This window comes from Myotis nattereri (assembly GCF_964212035.1).
Source record: "Myotis nattereri genome assembly, chromosome: 1".
NCBI classification, from domain to species: domain Eukaryota; kingdom Metazoa; phylum Chordata; class Mammalia; order Chiroptera; family Vespertilionidae; genus Myotis; species Myotis nattereri.
Window position 1 is genome coordinate 60,326,735 of NC_138075.1, and position 17,464 is coordinate 60,344,198.

Genomic DNA, 17,464 nt, shown 5'->3' on the forward strand with positions numbered 1-17,464 from the left:
CCGAGGGTGGCTGGAGTCCCAAGCAGTTCCTCTTAAAGGGCCCACACATGGACTTACTCGGATTCATTCCCTCTGAGTTCCAACAGTGGGGCAGTAGCCTGAAAGGCACCAGAGACATACTGGGAGGAACTGAAGTGTCTGGCATCAGGGACAGAGCTGGAGGGACAGCTTTCTCCCAGACAGAAGTGCTGGTAGAAGCCACTGTTCCTTTTCTGAGCCCTTCTCCCACAGAGCCAACAAGTAGGCACCATATTTGAGTCCCCATCAACTTGGCTCACATTATTTGCCCTGCTTTGGTTATTCTTTGAGACCCTACCAACCTGTGGGCCCACCCAAGCTGTTTCCAGTGGCTTTCCCATACAAATGACCTGTCTTGGCTGATACTTCAGACCAGGGGTCCTCAAACTTTTTAAACAGGGGGCCAGTTCACTGTCCCTCAGACCGTTGGAGGGCCGGACTATAGTTTAAAAAAAAAAAACTATGAACAAATTCCTATGCACACTGCACATATCTTATTTTGAAGTAAAAAAACAAAACGGGAACAAATACAATATTTGTATTTGCATGTGGCCCACGGGCCGTAGTTTGAGGACCCTTGCTTCAGACTTTCCTAAAATCTCTCAAATAAGCAGCAGCTGGCCTCAGCATGCCCTGTATCTCTCACTAAGTGGTCCCAGGCCTAGTACTAGTGGCAGCTGGTTTAGGTTCCAAGCTTGGCCTCTTCTGGGTACTTCAAAGCCAAGAACAAGTAGCAGTCATCTGCAGTTCGCTTTGTAGCTCATGCTGGATGGCCCCAGGCAAAACACAGGCGGCAGCTGACCTTGGCCTGCACCTCCTGGGAGGCCCCAAAGCCAGGGCATCCAGTGGATAGCTTCAGAGACATCAAAGCACCACCGACCACCTCCACAAGCAACTTAGCAGGACTGCAGACCTGCTGAAGTAAGTCCTGCTTGGTAGAATGGGCCCCTGCATAGTCGATCTTTCACAGTGGTCCCTGGCAATCCTTATATCCAGTCTTTACAGCCATCTCTCTCATTGACATGCCAACAGCAATCAAGGCTCAACTGCATCAAGTGGGTGTACACAGCCCACACTGGGGGGTGCACCTGGAATTCCCAGCTCGGGTAAAGGGGGAGGCTGTAGCACTGGATCCTACTGGACACCTACTACATTAGGCCACTCTACCAACCCTGGGAGATATAGAAGCTCTACCTAATACATAGAAACAAACACAAGGAGGCTGCCAAAATGAGGAGACAAAGAAACATGTTCCAAAAGAACAAAACAAAACTCCAGAAAAAGAACTAAACAAAATAGAGACAAGCAATCTATTAGATGCAAAGTTCAAAACTCTGGTTATAAGTATGCTTGAGGAACTTAGAGACATGGAAACCGTTTAAAAAAAAAAATCAGAAATGAAATCACTAACTGAAATGAAGAATAATTCAGAGGAAATCAACAACAGAGTAGACACATATGGTGTCCCAAAAAATGTATACACACTTTACAGCTGCTAGCTCAATTGACCTTTCTTCCTTTTCAGATTTAACCAGTTGGAATTAATAATTTTTCAAAGTGTGTATACATTTGGGGAGGACACCCTGTATAAAGAAGCAAAAATCATCCAATCAGAACAGAAAAAAAAAAATCCAGAAAAATAAGGATAGCGTGAGAAGTCTCTGGAACAACTTCAAGCATACCAACATTCATATCATGGAGATACCGGAAGTAGAAGAGAGAGAGCAAGAAATATAAAACCTATTTGGAAAAATAATGACAGAAAACTTCCCTAAGCTCGTGAAGTAAATAGACATACAAGTCCAGGAAGCACAGGGAGTCCAAATAAGAGGAACCCAAAGAGGACCACACTAAGACAAATAACCATTAAAATGTAAAAGGCTAAAGACAGAGAGTCTTAAAAGCAGCAAGAGAAAAGGAGTAGTTACCTACATGGGAAAATTTTTCAAATCAGAAGGGAGTGGCAAGAAACATTCAAAGTGATGAAAAGCAAGGACCAACAACCAAGATTACTCTACCCAGCAAAGCTATCATTTAGAATTGAAGGACATATAAAGAGCTTCCCAGACAAGGAAAAGCTAAAGATTATTGCCACCAAACCAGCATTACAAGAATTGCCAAAAGGTCTTCAAGAAGAAGGAGGAGGAGGAGGAAGAGGAGGAGGAGGAGGAGGAGGAGGAGGAGGAGGAGGAGGAGGAGGAGGAGGAGGAGAAAGAAGGAAGGAAGGGAAGGAAGGGAAGGAAGGAAGGAAGGAAGGGAAGGAAGGAAGGAAGGAAGGAAGGAAGGAAGGAAGGAAGGAAGGAAGGAAAGAAGGAAAGAAGGAAGGAAGGAAGGAAGGAAGGAAGGGGAGGAGGTCATCAAAAATATGAACAATAAAATGGCAATAAATACATATCTACCAACAATTGAATCTAAAACACAAAATAAACAAATATACAGAACACAAAAAAATAATAAAATAAAAATAAAGGGCTTTTCCTAGATTGACAATGACAGATGGAGAAGTGGTTTTCAAAGTTATCTTTCTCCCCAACTTCCTTCAAGTAGACAACAATACAAAACAATGGTTCACAAGTAAAAAAACACATATTTAAAGAAGTAGAACTGCAGGGAGGCACCAGATTCTATTGGGAAAGCTGCAGTATGGGTGGCAGCCTTCTGACATTCTTCCTTTTGTCAAAAATTATGGAAATACACTGGGTAAGGGACAGGCGGGGAGCAGGAACTGCTGGCAAGTAGGAAAATAAGACAATTATATTCTGCATATTTTAACAGGAAATATAATAATGCTTTTAATGAACACTGAAATTCATTTCATCCCAAGCACTAACTATTTTAACTATATTGAAACATAACACCCCCCTTTTTTAAAATCAGAAAATAAACAATAAATTTACTAGAATAAGAATTACTTATCAGGAAAATCCTTAGTTTTGAAACTTTACCCACAAAACTAAAGGAAGCTTGGCTCTGATCTGAGGCCATTGCTTCTTTTCAGTCCTTTCATGATAGCAAGTTGTTCTCCCACTCTGCTGTTTCCAGGCCTTTTTCCTGTGCTCCTGTTCTTCAGATGCTTGACTACATTCTCTCCTCATCATTCTCATCTATGACTCTCTTAGATACTTGGTTCTTCAGTGAAGACCTTAGCATCTCCTTCCATCCAATCCTGCAATAACCTACACAAATTCAGGTAAACAACCCAGTCTAAGGCCCCACCTTCCTAATCCCTTGACCTCTGGAGAACCTGACTCCTCCCTACCTCAGCCATCTACTTACTTCCATGGTTTTGACAATTTTAGTAATGACTTAAAACCTTCTGATCACTTGGACCTTTTCTACCTATGAAGTTTTAATTTCAAATACCATATTCTTTACTAACACCATCCTGCTTTCCTGTTTTCCAGACTCAGTTCTTTGCTCTCTACCCTCTAAACTCCCTACTACCTTTCTTGCTTCTTCAACCCAGCACAGATTCTAGGGTTCATATCACCAACTTCCTAATGCCACTGCCATTCTCTTGTAACCTTCATATAAAACAAAACCCCAAATCTAGATCAAACACAAGCAACTTAGACTAGCTGAAAAGAAAAAAATGAAAACTCTGGAGACCAGTATTGCTATAATTGTTTGGTCTCCAAACCGCAATGTTCCCAGCAAACCTTTTGTTTTTCCAGGCATCTCCCTCTCCTATCCTTCGCAAGGCTATTTCAAATTTTCTGCCTTCTCCTTAAACTTACAACTCCTCCCAATTCCCCCCTATAAGAACTCCCTCAATCTCCTATGCAAAAATTATACATTTACCTACATCAACCTGTATCCTTTCCTTCCTTGCCTTCTGTTAAAAAGAGTCAGCCCTAGCCAGTTTGGCTCAGTGGATAGAGCAACGTCCTGTGGACTAAAGGGTCCCCAGTTTGATTCTGGCCAAGGGCACATACCCGGGTTGTGGGCTCAATCCCTCCCAGTGGGGGATGTGCAGGAGGCAGCCAATCAATGATTCTCTCTCATCATTGCTGTTCCTATCTCTCTAGCTCTCTCCCATCCTCTCTGAAATCAATAAAAATATATTTATTTTAAAAAAAAAGAGTCAAAGAGGCACTCTTCCTATCCTCTAGATACCAGCCCTCTTGCCCTCTAGGGAATTCTGCTGCATCAGTTCCTCTCTTCTCAGATGTCTTCAATCTCTCTCCACTGGATTTACTCCATTGCCCTTTGCCCCTCATTTAAACATCTCATATTTTTGAAATCCTCCATTATTTGCTTCGAAATAAAATAAGATCACCTGAGTGGAAAATAATTGAAGCTATTGGGTATATGGGAGTTTATTATATTACTAGAGGCCCAGTGCATGAAATGTATGCACTCAGGGGGGTCCCTCAGCCCAGCCTGTGCCCTCTCGCAGTCCGGGAGCCCTCGGGGGATGTCCCACTGAAGGTTTAGGCGGGGAGCGGGCAGTCGAACATCTTTAGTGCTACCATGGAGACAGGAGAGACTCCTGACACTGCAGCTGCACTGGCCAGCCATGAGCCTGGCTTCTGGCTGAGTGGCACTCCTGCGTTAAGCGTCTGCCCCTTGGTGGTCAGTGCACGTCATAGCCATTCGGTTGATTTGCATATTAGCCTTTTATTATATAGGATGCCAATTACTTTTTTGTATGTTTACACTTTTCATTTTAAAAGTTTTTTTTAAATCCTCCTTTGAATCCTGAAGTTTTCTCAGTTCTCCATCCTATTTTCTCTCAATAAAAACAAATCATTCTCACATGAAGACTGCCACTGTTCCAGTTTTATACATTATGGCATCCTAGCACAGGTTAAGTATTCAATAAATATTGATGAAATGGATATTATCACACCTCATACCACAGTGTTTAAATATGATTTTAACTGGATAGGGAGCTACGTAAGTTCCTGTTGTGGATGGAAAAGGGGCTTCTATGGAAAGTCATCTCACAGAGTGATCTGATCATAAATTCCTAACTGGGCAGGTTATGGTTGGTAGTCATGTCCCAGGCATATAACTTCTTTAGTAAAGGCTTATCTTTGCCTTAAGCAAGCCCTGTCCATTGTTTCTGTGCATCTAGGTTAACAGCTTTGAAACGGCCCTTCAGAACTCTTCTTCAAAGGGTGAGTTTACCTATCCTGTACTCCAATCCCTGAACTGCTTTCTCCCACCATCATGTGATCTTTTTTATTTTCCTTCCTTAATCTCAAATGCATAAAAGAAACTGCAAAACCTTCTCCCGAGCATTTGTGATCTTGGTCCCAGCTCATGTTGTCAGTGTGGCTCAAATAAACTCTTATAAAGAAATGTTTTAAAAGCAATCATTCTTTAGGTCATCACATAATTAAAAGCGAGGAATTAGCCCTAACTTGTTTGGCTCAGTGGATAGAGCATCAGCCTGCAGACCAAAGGGTCCCAGGTTCAATTCCAGTCAAGGGCACGTACCTCAGTTGCAGGCTTCTCCCCAGCCTGGGCTCTAGTCAGGATGTGTGCAGGAGGCAACCAATCAATGTATTTCTCTCATATGGATGTTTCTCTCTGTCTTTCCGTCTCTTCCACTCTCTCTAAAAGGTCAATGGAAAAATATCCTTGGGTCAGGATTAACAAAAATAAATAAAATAAATAAAAATGAGGAATTATAGGATTTCTAGTATTCTTCTAATACAATGAGTAAATGTAAAATCATCAAAATTACTCACCACAGTCTAAAAATGTAATCTGAAGCACAGAAAAATATTTTTATTCCTCATGAAACAACATTAATAACTAGTTTCAATAAATTTTTTAAATGAATGGAAAAAATTAACAATAACATGGATTGGGAAAGATAAAAGTATAGTGTGGTTTCTTATGTAAAAGCTTGAGTAGGTATATGTGAAATATGCTATTTTTTTTTCAGTTCTCCCAGGGAAAAAATAAGAAAATAATGTATTAACAAAAACTTGGATCTTATCAAAGGAGGAAAAAAATTAGAGAAAGAACTTTTGAAATACCTATTATGTTGACCCTTCCTGGTGCTCGAACATAAAACTTGGGAATGGATCCAAACTTAGAATTAAATATCTCCTTTAGCTTCAGCAATCTGAAAATAAGAGTAGAATGTCAGAATATCCCCATACTAGAAAAATCCATAAAATACACATGTGCAAATATATTTCATATATTTACCATCATTAATTACCCTTAAAAAGTAAAAAAAAAAGCAGAATCTTTCGCTAACATACTTCCTTTAGAACCCCAAGAATAAAAAATATTGTAACTCCCTAAGTGACATTCTAACAGTTTGGACGTTCTTTCATAGACACAAACCTGGCACATCTTGTTGTGCCAGAAAGTAAGGAAGTGCTGAAATAATGATGTAACATGTCAGGACACAGGAGCCCACAAAGAGGATCCCACTGCCCAAATCTGAAACAACTTGATCAACATAGTAATAAAGACAACATATTATAACCCACAGAATAAAACAGAAATCAGTATGTCCATACTAACATAAATAACTGGAAGAGCCCTAGCTGATTTGGCTCAGTGGATAGAGCGTCGGCCTGCAGACTGATGGGTCCTGGGTTTGATTCTGGTCAAGGGCACATTCCTGGGTTGGGGGTTCAATCCCCAGTGGGGGGCGTGTAGGAGGCAGCAGATCGATGATTCTCTCTCATCATTGATGTCTCCATCTCTCCCTTCCTCTCTGAAATCAATAAAAATATATTTTTAAAAAATAACTGGAAGAAAAGGAAAAACACTTCATTATACTGAAATGACAAATAATAAATGTAAAAAAAATAAAAAAATTGAAAATCATCATTTAGTGACCATCATAGTAATAATTTTTTTAAAAAATATATTTTATTGATTTTTTACAGAGAAGAAGGGAGAGGGATAGAGAGCCAGAAACATCGATGAGAGAGATCGATCAGCTGCCTCCTGCACGCCCCCCAGTGGGGATGTGCCCGCAACCAAGGTACATGCCCTTGACCGGAATCGAACCCGGGACCCCTGAGTCTGCAGGCCAACGCTCTATGCACTGAGCCAAACCAGTTCGACAAGCCATCATAGTAATAATTTTTTATTCAGCCAAGGATCATCAGTGGATGCTAAAACCAGTAAATAGAAGTTTGATATGTAACAGAACATTAACATATTTTTTAAATATTTCATCAAAAGATACTTAATAGTTACAGAAAAAAAAATAGTAACTTTACAGTGGAAAAACCAGGCAGATGTGTCCTCAGCCAAGTGATCCCAGTTAACACCATTGGTAACGGGCAAATAGACATCATGTGCCTCCTGATATGATGTACTGAGAAAACAAAATTACTTTTTTGTAGTATCCTTACAAAAAAAATAAAGTAAATCTAATAATGAATAAATATTATATAAAGTCTGTTAAAGGGAAAAGAATTTTAAAGTATAATCATGGCTCTTACACAGGTATAAAATACACATGTATTGAACATTTATATCTCATTAACTAATGACAAAACCAGTAAAATATTATAATCAGTTAGAAGGAGAAACCAAAGTACTACTCATATAGTCAAATAAGGAATGTTGAAATAAATTTACAAGTAAACACAAAAGCTACTAAAACTGGTTAACAGCAAGAATCAACTGCATCCCACTAGACATAATTTGCAATTCCTATGCATAAGAAGCATTTGCACTGCTATCAGTTTTCTATGACCTACAGCTATTAAAGAGCTTGACTGTAATGAAAGGCTCAGAGATGCATAGAAATCAGATCACTTGAAAGATAGGCATGCCAGGCAACTTCTGATTCTCCTTGGAGACACCTAGTAAACTTTTGATCCATTTCCAAGTTTTTCACAAGTTTTCCCTGCAACCCAAATTGAGAGATAGCCTATAAAATAACTGGTCATGAAATACAAAAGAAAGACTGAGGCACTGCCTGCCTCCCAAAATAAAAGATATTTAACAAACAAAAAAAGAAACCTAAATGCACCGTGTCCTCGATTGAATCCTGACCAAGAAAAAATATCTATTATTATTATTTGCTATAAAGCACATTAGTGGGATAATTGGTAGCATCAATAGATAATGTCATATTGATGCTAACTTCCTGATTTTAATCATTGTATTCTGGTTCTGTTAGAAAATATTCTTGTTCCTGGGAAACACACTCCAGTATTCAGGTTAAAGAGGCATCATGTCCTCAACTTAATCTCAAACTGTTTAGAAAAATATAACATAACTAGAGGCCTGGTGCATGCATTCATGCATGGGTGGGGTCCTTTAGCCTGGCCTGCACCCTCTCGCAATCCAGGACACCTCAGGGGGATATCAGACTGCTGTTTTTGCCTGATCCCTGGCCTGCAGACAGCTGGCCTGCAGGGATCAGGTGAAACCAGCTGTCTGACATCCCCCCAAGGGATGTAGCAGTGCTGAAGCAGCAGGTGGCTGCGGAGGAGCCCCACTGGGGCCGGGCACAGCTCCGCTGCCACTCATTCCGGCCCCACTGCGCCTGCTGCTGCCACCACCACTGCCACCACCACTGTTCAATAGCACTGCCGTGGAGGCAGGAGAGGCTTCCACTGAAGCAGCTGCGCTCGCCAGCCGTGAGCCTGGCTTCTGGCCGAGAGGCACTCCTACTGTGGGAGCGCACTAACCACCAGGGGGCAGCTCCTGTGATGAGCATCTGCACCCTGGTGGTCAGCACACATCAGAGCAACCAGTCGGCCAGTCATTCCAGTGATCTGGTCATTTGGTCCTAATGGGCCCTTAGGCTTTTATATATATAGATAAGAGAGAAAACAATAAAATGAATATGGAATAATGTTAACATTTGGGGAAGCTGAGAGAAGAGTACACAGTATTTTTTTACTATATTTGACTTCTGGGTAAATCTTAAATTATTTCAAAATAAAAAGTTTTTAAAAAGCATTTACTGATACTTTACTAAATACTCTACTTAAAAAGGATATTAATAATAGTCGTTGGCCTCTAGGAATATAAAAGTTTGTCGGAAGAAAAAGATGGGTAATAAAAAGTACAATACAGCATGACAATAAAGTGATACAGTCCTTTGGGAATAGAGAGAAGCTATTTAGCTCCTACTGTGGGAGAATGTGGATGAAGATAAATCCATAATGGGGAGAATAAGTTATAGAAGGCTTCCCAAAGAGGCAACAGTTAAAATGAGTTGTAAAGGATGATGTCAGACAAGTGGGATGTTGTGAAGTATTCTAGGCAAATGGAATTAAAAGGGCCAGCATGCTGCATTCCGAAAATTATAATTAGGGCTTTAAATACATCAAAAGAGAAAAGTAGGAGAGGAGGCTGGTGGTAATCAAGCCCCAGATCCTAAAGGGCCTTATATGCCAAGTTGAAGCAATTGGCTGTGAACAGATGTTTAAGGATGAAGTGATATCAATTTCACACTTGACAAAACTCACTGAGGAGTGAATAGAAGGTGGGTCATAGGAAGGCAAGGCAGAAAGAAAGAAATCCAATAGGAAGCCATTGTAGTAAATCTAGAGAGAAATGCTGAGGGCACACTAGTGGTGGAGATAGAGAAGGGTGAAAATTAAATTGATATTAAGAAGTCTAGCCCTAGCCAGTTTGGCTCAGTGGATAGAGCGTCGGCCTGTGGACTGAAGGGTCCCAGGTTCGATTCCGGTCAAGGGCATGTACCTTGGTTGCGGGCATATCCCCAGTAGGGGGTGTGCAGGAGGCAGCTGATCGATGTTTCTCTCTCATCGATGTTTCTAACTTTCCGTCTCTCTCCCTTCCTCCCTGTAAAAAATCAATAAAATATATTTAAAAAAAAAAAAAAGAAGTATAATCCATAGGAATCAGTGACCAATTAGGCGTGGGCAAGAGAAAGACGTTTTCTAGCTTATTTAACTCCACTAGCCTCAATAGCGGCTATTTCTGCCTATGAAAATCACATACAGACAAAATTTCAAGCAGAACTTGAACCCTTATTAATTTGCTTTTATAAACACTGCGAACACAAATAAAATGAAGTACTAACAGCACGTTAGAGTAAGTCGCCTAAAATGCGTTTTAGTAAAATGATTTTGAGTTATTAAATTTTGCATTATTTTCCCAGACTACCCCAGGAAAACAGTCTGTTCGTGCCTTACTGTAACTACTCCATCACCAAGAGGCTTACCATACAACACTCCTGCCTTTGAAATTCAAATGCAAAGAGGCTGTAAAGGAAAGTATTTTTCTCAAAGAATAGAAAGAAGTGGTGTACACAATGTTTTCCTAAACCTCATACCTAATCTATGATAATAAAAGTGTAATATGCTAATTAGACCAGACATCCTTCTGGACGAAGCCACAGCGGCGGGAGCCGAAGCAGAGGTGGCAGAGGAAGCAGAGGTGGCAGAGGCCCCCAGCCACCGGCGCAGCGGGGGCTGAGCACCTTGCATGAATTTCATGCATCGGGCCTCTAGTCTATACATATAAAAGCCAAGTGACTGGTAAGACTGGAACGACCGGTTGCTATGACGTGCACTGCAGCCAACCAGCCTGATGGGGGTGGGACCAGCCGGCCAACCTCCCTCGGCCCCTCCCCACAACCAGCCCCCACAACCCCAATTGGGGGTGGGGCCAGTGGCCAACCTCCCACGTCCTCCCCCCATCCCCTCACCCCCACCAGCTGGCCCAGATATGTCGGGGCGGGACCCCACCCATGCATGAATTCGTGCACCAGGCCTCTAGTCCTCTGATAATGAAGCAATATCTATAATTGGGAGAGTAGCTATATTTTTATCACACTGGGATAGTCACCAGCAAGACTCCATAGCTTAAAATGCTGTCACTTAAAGTATGCCTCCAAAAAGAGTACAGTGAGCATTTCCAATATGAACATAAGAGCTCCTACAAAGATCGCATCGTTAAAGGCAGAAATGGTCAAATTATCACCACACTAATTGCTGAATCTGGTGCTCTAAATGCTCTTTGGACTTCAGATATTTTTTAACAGCAGTTTTAGTAAAAGAACTTGAGACACAAAAACATGACTGTAGTGAATGAAATAGATTTCAATATAAGGACTGATTCTCCAAGGACCCTCGGGTGACCAAATGGCTAATTGCAAAGAATGAATTAAAATTTTAAGAGAAAAGACATGTATCTTTAGTTTGACTATCTTAGACAAGTCTCCTATACTATCTGTGCTTCTGTTTTGTCTTCACTATCAGGATAACAAGAAAAATATGAATTTTAATACTAATTTAAGAATACTTGGCTGTGAATATGTACTTTCATGGTGAAGGGAATCAAAACTTGCCCCTTCAAATATGTCACTTGGCAGGAGGATTATTTTGAGCTGAAGACAGTTTAAGAAATAGCAAGCACAGGAGGAGCTCTCTACTCTCCCTCTATCTACCTATAAGCAGGGCATAGGTTTCCCTTTCTGTACTTGTCTCATTCCTTCTCCCATACCAAGAGATGAAGACTCTTATCACTGAAGACTTCACTAACAAACCTATATAAACAAACCTTACCACAATATCCCTTATTATCTTCCATTAGTTCCCTCCATATAGTCACCTTCCCACAACTTGCCATCCTACAAGCCCAAACCCCTTCTTTTTATCTAGTCACTTCTCACAATTTATCACCCTTTGTTAAAAAGGTACATAACCTCCCATCCCTAATCACTTCCTTGGGTTTTCACTTTTCTGGAAGCCCCCATGTGTTGAATGTGAAATAAACCTTTTCTCCTGTTAATCTATCTTTTGTCAGGTTAATCCACAGGCACCAGCTCCTAAACTTAAGAGAGCAGAGGAAAACTTTCCTCACTTAAAATCATAATTTTAATGAGTTGTTCTGTCCCTCATTTTCCTCACCTACAAACTGAGGATAACGATAGAAGTTACTGCAAAGGTTTGTTATGAGAATAACGAGACCCCAGCCGCAATGGCTCAGTAGTTGAGCATCGACCTATGAACGAGGAGGTTACTGTTTGATTCCCGGTCAGGGCAAATGCCCAGGTTGTGGGCTCAATCCCTAATGGGGGGTGTGCAGGAGGCAGCCAGTCAATGATTCTCTCTCATCATTGATATTTCTATTCCTCTCTCCCTCGCCCATCCTCTCTGAAATCAATAAAATACCTAGGAATAAATTTAGCAAAGAACATGAAAGACCTACATACTGAAAATTACAAAGCATTATTAAAAGAGATTAAAAAGGACAAAACAAAATGGAAAAATATCCTGTGTTCATGGGTTGGAAAGATCAACATAGTTAAAATGGCAATATTACCCAAAGCAATATACAGATTTAATGCAATCCTTATCAAAATTCCAATGTCATTTTTTAAAGAAATAGAACAAGGAATCATCAGATTTGTATGGAACCACACAAGACCCCAAATTGCCAAAGCAATCCTGAGAAAAACGAACAAAGCTGGAGGTATCATGCTACCTGCCTTCAAATTATACTACAGTGGGGCCTTGACTTACGAGTTTAATTCGTTCCGTGTCAGAGCTCGTAACTCAAATTACTCGTATGTCAAATCAACAGTGAATGAGAGAGACACATGATGCTGGGCTGATGTTGTGGCGTTCACTGTGACGTTCGCTGCGCCAACTAGCGGTGGGGTATCTGACGCTGGCTCGTAACCCGAATTTTAGCTCGCAACTCAAAGCAAAAAAATCGGCCGAGAGACGCCCCATATCTCGAAAAACTCATTAGTCGGGACACTCGTAAGTCAAGGCCCCACTGTACAGAGCTACAATAATCAAAACAGCATGGTATAGGCAGAGAAACAAATATGCAGATCAATGGAAGAGAATAGAGAGCCCAGCTATAAAACCACATGTAAATGGACAGTAAATTTTCAACAAAGGAGCCAGAAACACACAATAGAGTAAAGACAGTCTCTTCAATAAATGATGCTGGGACAACTGGAAAACCACACGTGAACAAATGCAACTGGATTACAATTTGTCCCCATGTACAAAAACTAATTCAAAGTGGATCGAAGACCTAAATATAAGACCTGAAACAATAAGTTACATAGAAAAAATATAGATACCAAACTTATGGGCCTTGGTTGTAGAGAGCATTTTATAAATTTGTCCCCAAAGACAAGGGAAGTAAAGGCAAAAATAAATGAATGGGACTGCATCAAACTAAAAAGCTTCTGCACAGCCAAAGAAACTGACAACAAAACAAAGAGGCAGCCAACCAGATGGGAGATGATATTTGCAAACAGTAGCTCTGACAAAGGTTTAATTTCCAAAATGTCTAAAGAATTCATAAAACTCAACACCGAACAAATAAACAACCCAATCTAAAAGTGGGCAGAACACGTGAAAATATACCTCTCCCAAGAAGACATAGGAACAGGCAATAGATATATGAAAATATGTTCAACCTCACTGGCAATTAGGGAAATGCAAATCAAAACTATAATGAAATCCCACCTCACACCTGTTGGAGTGGCCATTAGCAACAAGACAAGTAATAACAAGTGTTTGGAGAGGTTGTGGGAGAAAGGGAACCCTGACTCACTGCTGGCAGGAATGTAGACTAGTACAACCACTACGGGAAGCAGTCTGGCGATTCCTCAAAAAACTAAGAATAGTGCTACCATACGACCCAGAAATCCCTCTTCTGAGTGTATACTCGAAAACCTTGAAATCGTGTGTTTGCAAAGATATATGCACCCCTATGCTCACTGCAGCATTATTCACGGTGGAAGACATGGAAACAACCAAAGTGTCCTGCGATAGAGGACTGGATAAAGAAGATGTGGTACATAAACACAGTGGAATGCTACTCAGTCATAAGAAGGGATGAAATAGCACCATATGCAACAACATGGATTGACCTTGAGAACATTATGGGAAGAGAAATAAGTCAGTCAGAAAAAGTTAAGAACCATATGATTTCATATGACGGGGGCTCCCTTCTCCGCGTCCAGCACTGAGAGAGAGAGACAAACTGGTTCTTTTAAGTAGGAGGCGCTTTTGGGATTTGAGAAAATGAAAAGACAGGCACAGAAATAGAATAAAAGCTTGGGCCCCGGGTGTGGCGTTTGCCCTCTGATGGAGGGACAGACACAGAGAGAAAGCCAGCACTGGAAATCGCTTTCATAAATACTCGAATAACAGGAAGTTACATCACATCTGGATGGGCCTTGAGTTCCTGGCAACATCATGAGATCCAACCCTTAACACTGGGCGGGGAAAGTCAAACTGAGTGGCGTCCCAGTCTCTTGACCAGGTCCGCCCCCAGTGGCTCTGCCTGCGCTCTGAGTTTCAGTGACAAATTTAAACCGAGTGTTTGCTAGCGGCCCTCAACAATTTCACTCATATGTGGGATATAAAACTGAAACTCGTGAACACAAACTGCAGTGTGGTGGTTGTCAGAGGGAAGGGGGTGGGGGGTGAAGGGAGTCCTAATATATGGTGACAGGAGATTTGACTTTGGGTGGTGGGCACACAGTGCAATACACAGATCTCATAACTTAGAAACCCACACCTGAAACCTATATGTTCATGTTAACCGATGTCACTCCAATAAATTTAACAAATAAATAGTCACACAAAAAAATAAAGCTCTTGACATGCTGGAAAAAACAGAAATGTCCTTACTTTAACAAAGGCTATTGACCAGAAACAGCAAACATCATATTTGATGACAAAATGTTAGAAATGTTCCCATTAAAAGCAGAATCAAGACAAAAGTGCTATCATTCAACACTGTACTACATACACTGCATAAAATATAAAAGACATCAAAAAGTTTAAGTGCTAGACTAGGAACAATATTGCATAATATATTTAAAAAAACAAATTGCTTATATCAAAAAAATCCATACATTCATACAAAAAATAATATATAAAAGCTCCTGAAAACTAACAAAAATAGACAATCTAATAACATCTTTTTTTTGCAGGGCCATTTGGCATAAACAATCAAAATTTTATTTTTAAAAGATTTTTTTTTAATTTGATTTCAGAGAGGAGGGGAGAGGGAGAGGGATAGAAATATCAATGATGAGAGAAAATCATTGATCAGCTGCCTCCTGCATGCCCCCCACTGGGGATTGAGCCCACAACCTACGCATGTGCCCTGACTGGGAATCGAACCGTGACCTCCTGGTTCATAAGTCACTGCTCAACCACTGAGCCATGCATGCCACCTGGGCAACAATCAAAATTTTAAATGTTCATTACCTTTGGCCCTGATTCCATTTCCATGAATGAGTTTTTGTTTTGTTTTTTAAGAAGATTCCATTCTTATTCTCCTTTTTTTTATTTCATGAATGAGTTTTAAGAGACATTCACAAAAACACTCAAAGATATATTTACAAAAATGCTGACTGTAGCATTGTTTGTAAGAGTGAAAAATTGGAAACTAAAATATACACTCTTAAATAGTTTAGCAGTTAAATAAATAATGATAGTCATACTATTAAACACCTTGGTCCTTAAAACAGTGATATGGCAGAATCTCTGAGAAAAACTGATAAGTGAAAAAAAGTGACAGAAAAACAAATATGATTCTACTCATATGAATATAATAATACCATTTTGTATAAAATGGTAACCATATTACAAGGATACAAGATATTATTAGGATAAAATAATCTTACAAGGATACAAATCAAGTGGGTAACTTCTATGAAGGGAAGAATTGGCAGCACAGATTAGGAATCAGAGACTATAGTGAGTAAAGGAATTGTGGGATTTCCAGGCTTTCCTGAATATACTTTTACATAATCCAAATCTTTCCTATTGAGAATGCATTCACACAGCATCATTATTCATAGAGACAAAAGGTGGAAACAATCCATCAACTGATGAATGAATAAACAAAATGTGGTCTATCCATACAATAAATATTATTCAATCATAAAAGGAACAGCATATTGGTAACACATTACAACATGGGTGAACCTGGAAAATATATTAAGTGAAAGAAACTAGCCACAAAAACTACATATTATATTATTTCATTTACTTGAAACTTCCAGAATAAGCAAGTCTATAGAAACAGAAAGTACATTAGTGATTGCTTAGGACTAGGGGATGCAGAATTCTTTTGGGGATGATAAAAAGGTTCTAACTTGGATTATGGTAACAACTGCACAATCCTGTGAATATACTAAAAACCATTTCATTGTAAACTTTAAACAGGTAAAGTGTTTGGTATGAGAATTATGTATAGATATAGCTGTTAAAAAAATAATCCAACAATTTCAAACTTAATTCCAAAGGAAAGGAAAAGAGAGGAGACACCACTTTTAAAGAAAAAAATTAAGCTAAACCAGTGGAATTTAAAGTAGTTTTACAATACAGAGAGCATGTAAGATTGGGATGCAGAAAAAAAATCAGAGCTTCTGCCGAAACCGGTTTGGCTCAGTGGATAGAGCATCGGCCTGCGGACTGAAAGGTCCCAGGTTTGGTTCCGGTCAAGGGCATGTACCTGGGTTGCGGGCATATCCCCAGTGGGAGATGTGCAGGAGGCAGCTGATCGATGTTTCTCTCTCATCGATGTTTCTAACTCTCTATCTCTCTCCCTTCCTCTCTGTAAAAAATCAATAAAATATAATAAGAAAAAAAAAATCAGAGCTTCTATTTCTATTTGATCTATATACATAAAACCCTAATATGCACATAGACCAAACAGCAGAACAACCAAACAACCAGTCGCTATGACGTGTGTGACCTCCAGGGGGACACGTGCAAAACTTGGCGGGCATCAGCCACAGCGGGATAGTGGAGCAGGTGAGAGCAGGTGAGCAGGGGCGCCAGACCAAAGTGGGGCACCAGTCTCTGTCATCGAGGCAAGCCTCTGGTGGTTACTAAAAATCTTTTGCTCCCGCGTACCATGATCCCTCCAGGTGCTGGTACCTGCCATTGGTGCCAGAGCCGCCACTTGCACCTGCTGCCGGTGGCTGGTGCCATCAGCGAGTGCCAGTGGCGGCTGCCGGCTCTGATCGCCCCTCACGGCTTATCCACCTCCCCCTGCTCTTGAGGGGTGATCAGGGCTGGCAGTTCCTCTCACACCTGCTGCTGATGACGGTCCCGCTTGCACCCACTACCAGCACCAGCCCTGCTTGCACCCGCAGCTGGAGACAGAGCCGCTGCTTGCACCCGCTGCCAGCACCCGGCACTCACTGGTCCTGATTGCTCGGTGCTGTCAGCGGTTGCAAGCGGCAGCGGCTGCTGGCCCTGATAGCCCCTGAGGGCTTCTCCACCTCCCCCTGCTCCTGAGGGGCAATCGGGGCAGCAGCTGCCACTCGCACCCATGGACAGTGCTGGCCCCACTTGCACCCACTGCTGGCGCCAGACCCAATCGCTCCACACTGTCAGCAGGTGCAAGCAGGGCTGGTGCCGTTGGTGTGTGGGAGCGGTGGCAGCAGAAGCGGAGCTGCCAGCAGACAGGGGACCAGGGACCACAGCAGGAGGGGCCAAGCAGGGGCGCGGACAATGGGCCAAGACCTGACCCTGTG

The 17,464-nt window shown here is 41.2% G+C and overlaps 1 protein-coding gene across 2 annotated transcripts in view; it reads right to left on the minus strand.

The window, feature by feature from the left end:
* GALK2 (galactokinase 2) overlaps nt 1-17,464 on the minus strand; it is a 156,253-nt gene that overhangs the window by 126,022 nt on the left and 12,767 nt on the right. For both annotated transcript variants that reach the window (XM_081109163.1, XM_081109162.1), the window contains exon 2: nt 6,012-6,100. In XM_081109163.1, coding sequence (XP_080965289.1) covers nt 6,012-6,100 — 89 coding nt within the window. The remainder of the gene's footprint in view (nt 1-6,011; nt 6,101-17,464) is intronic.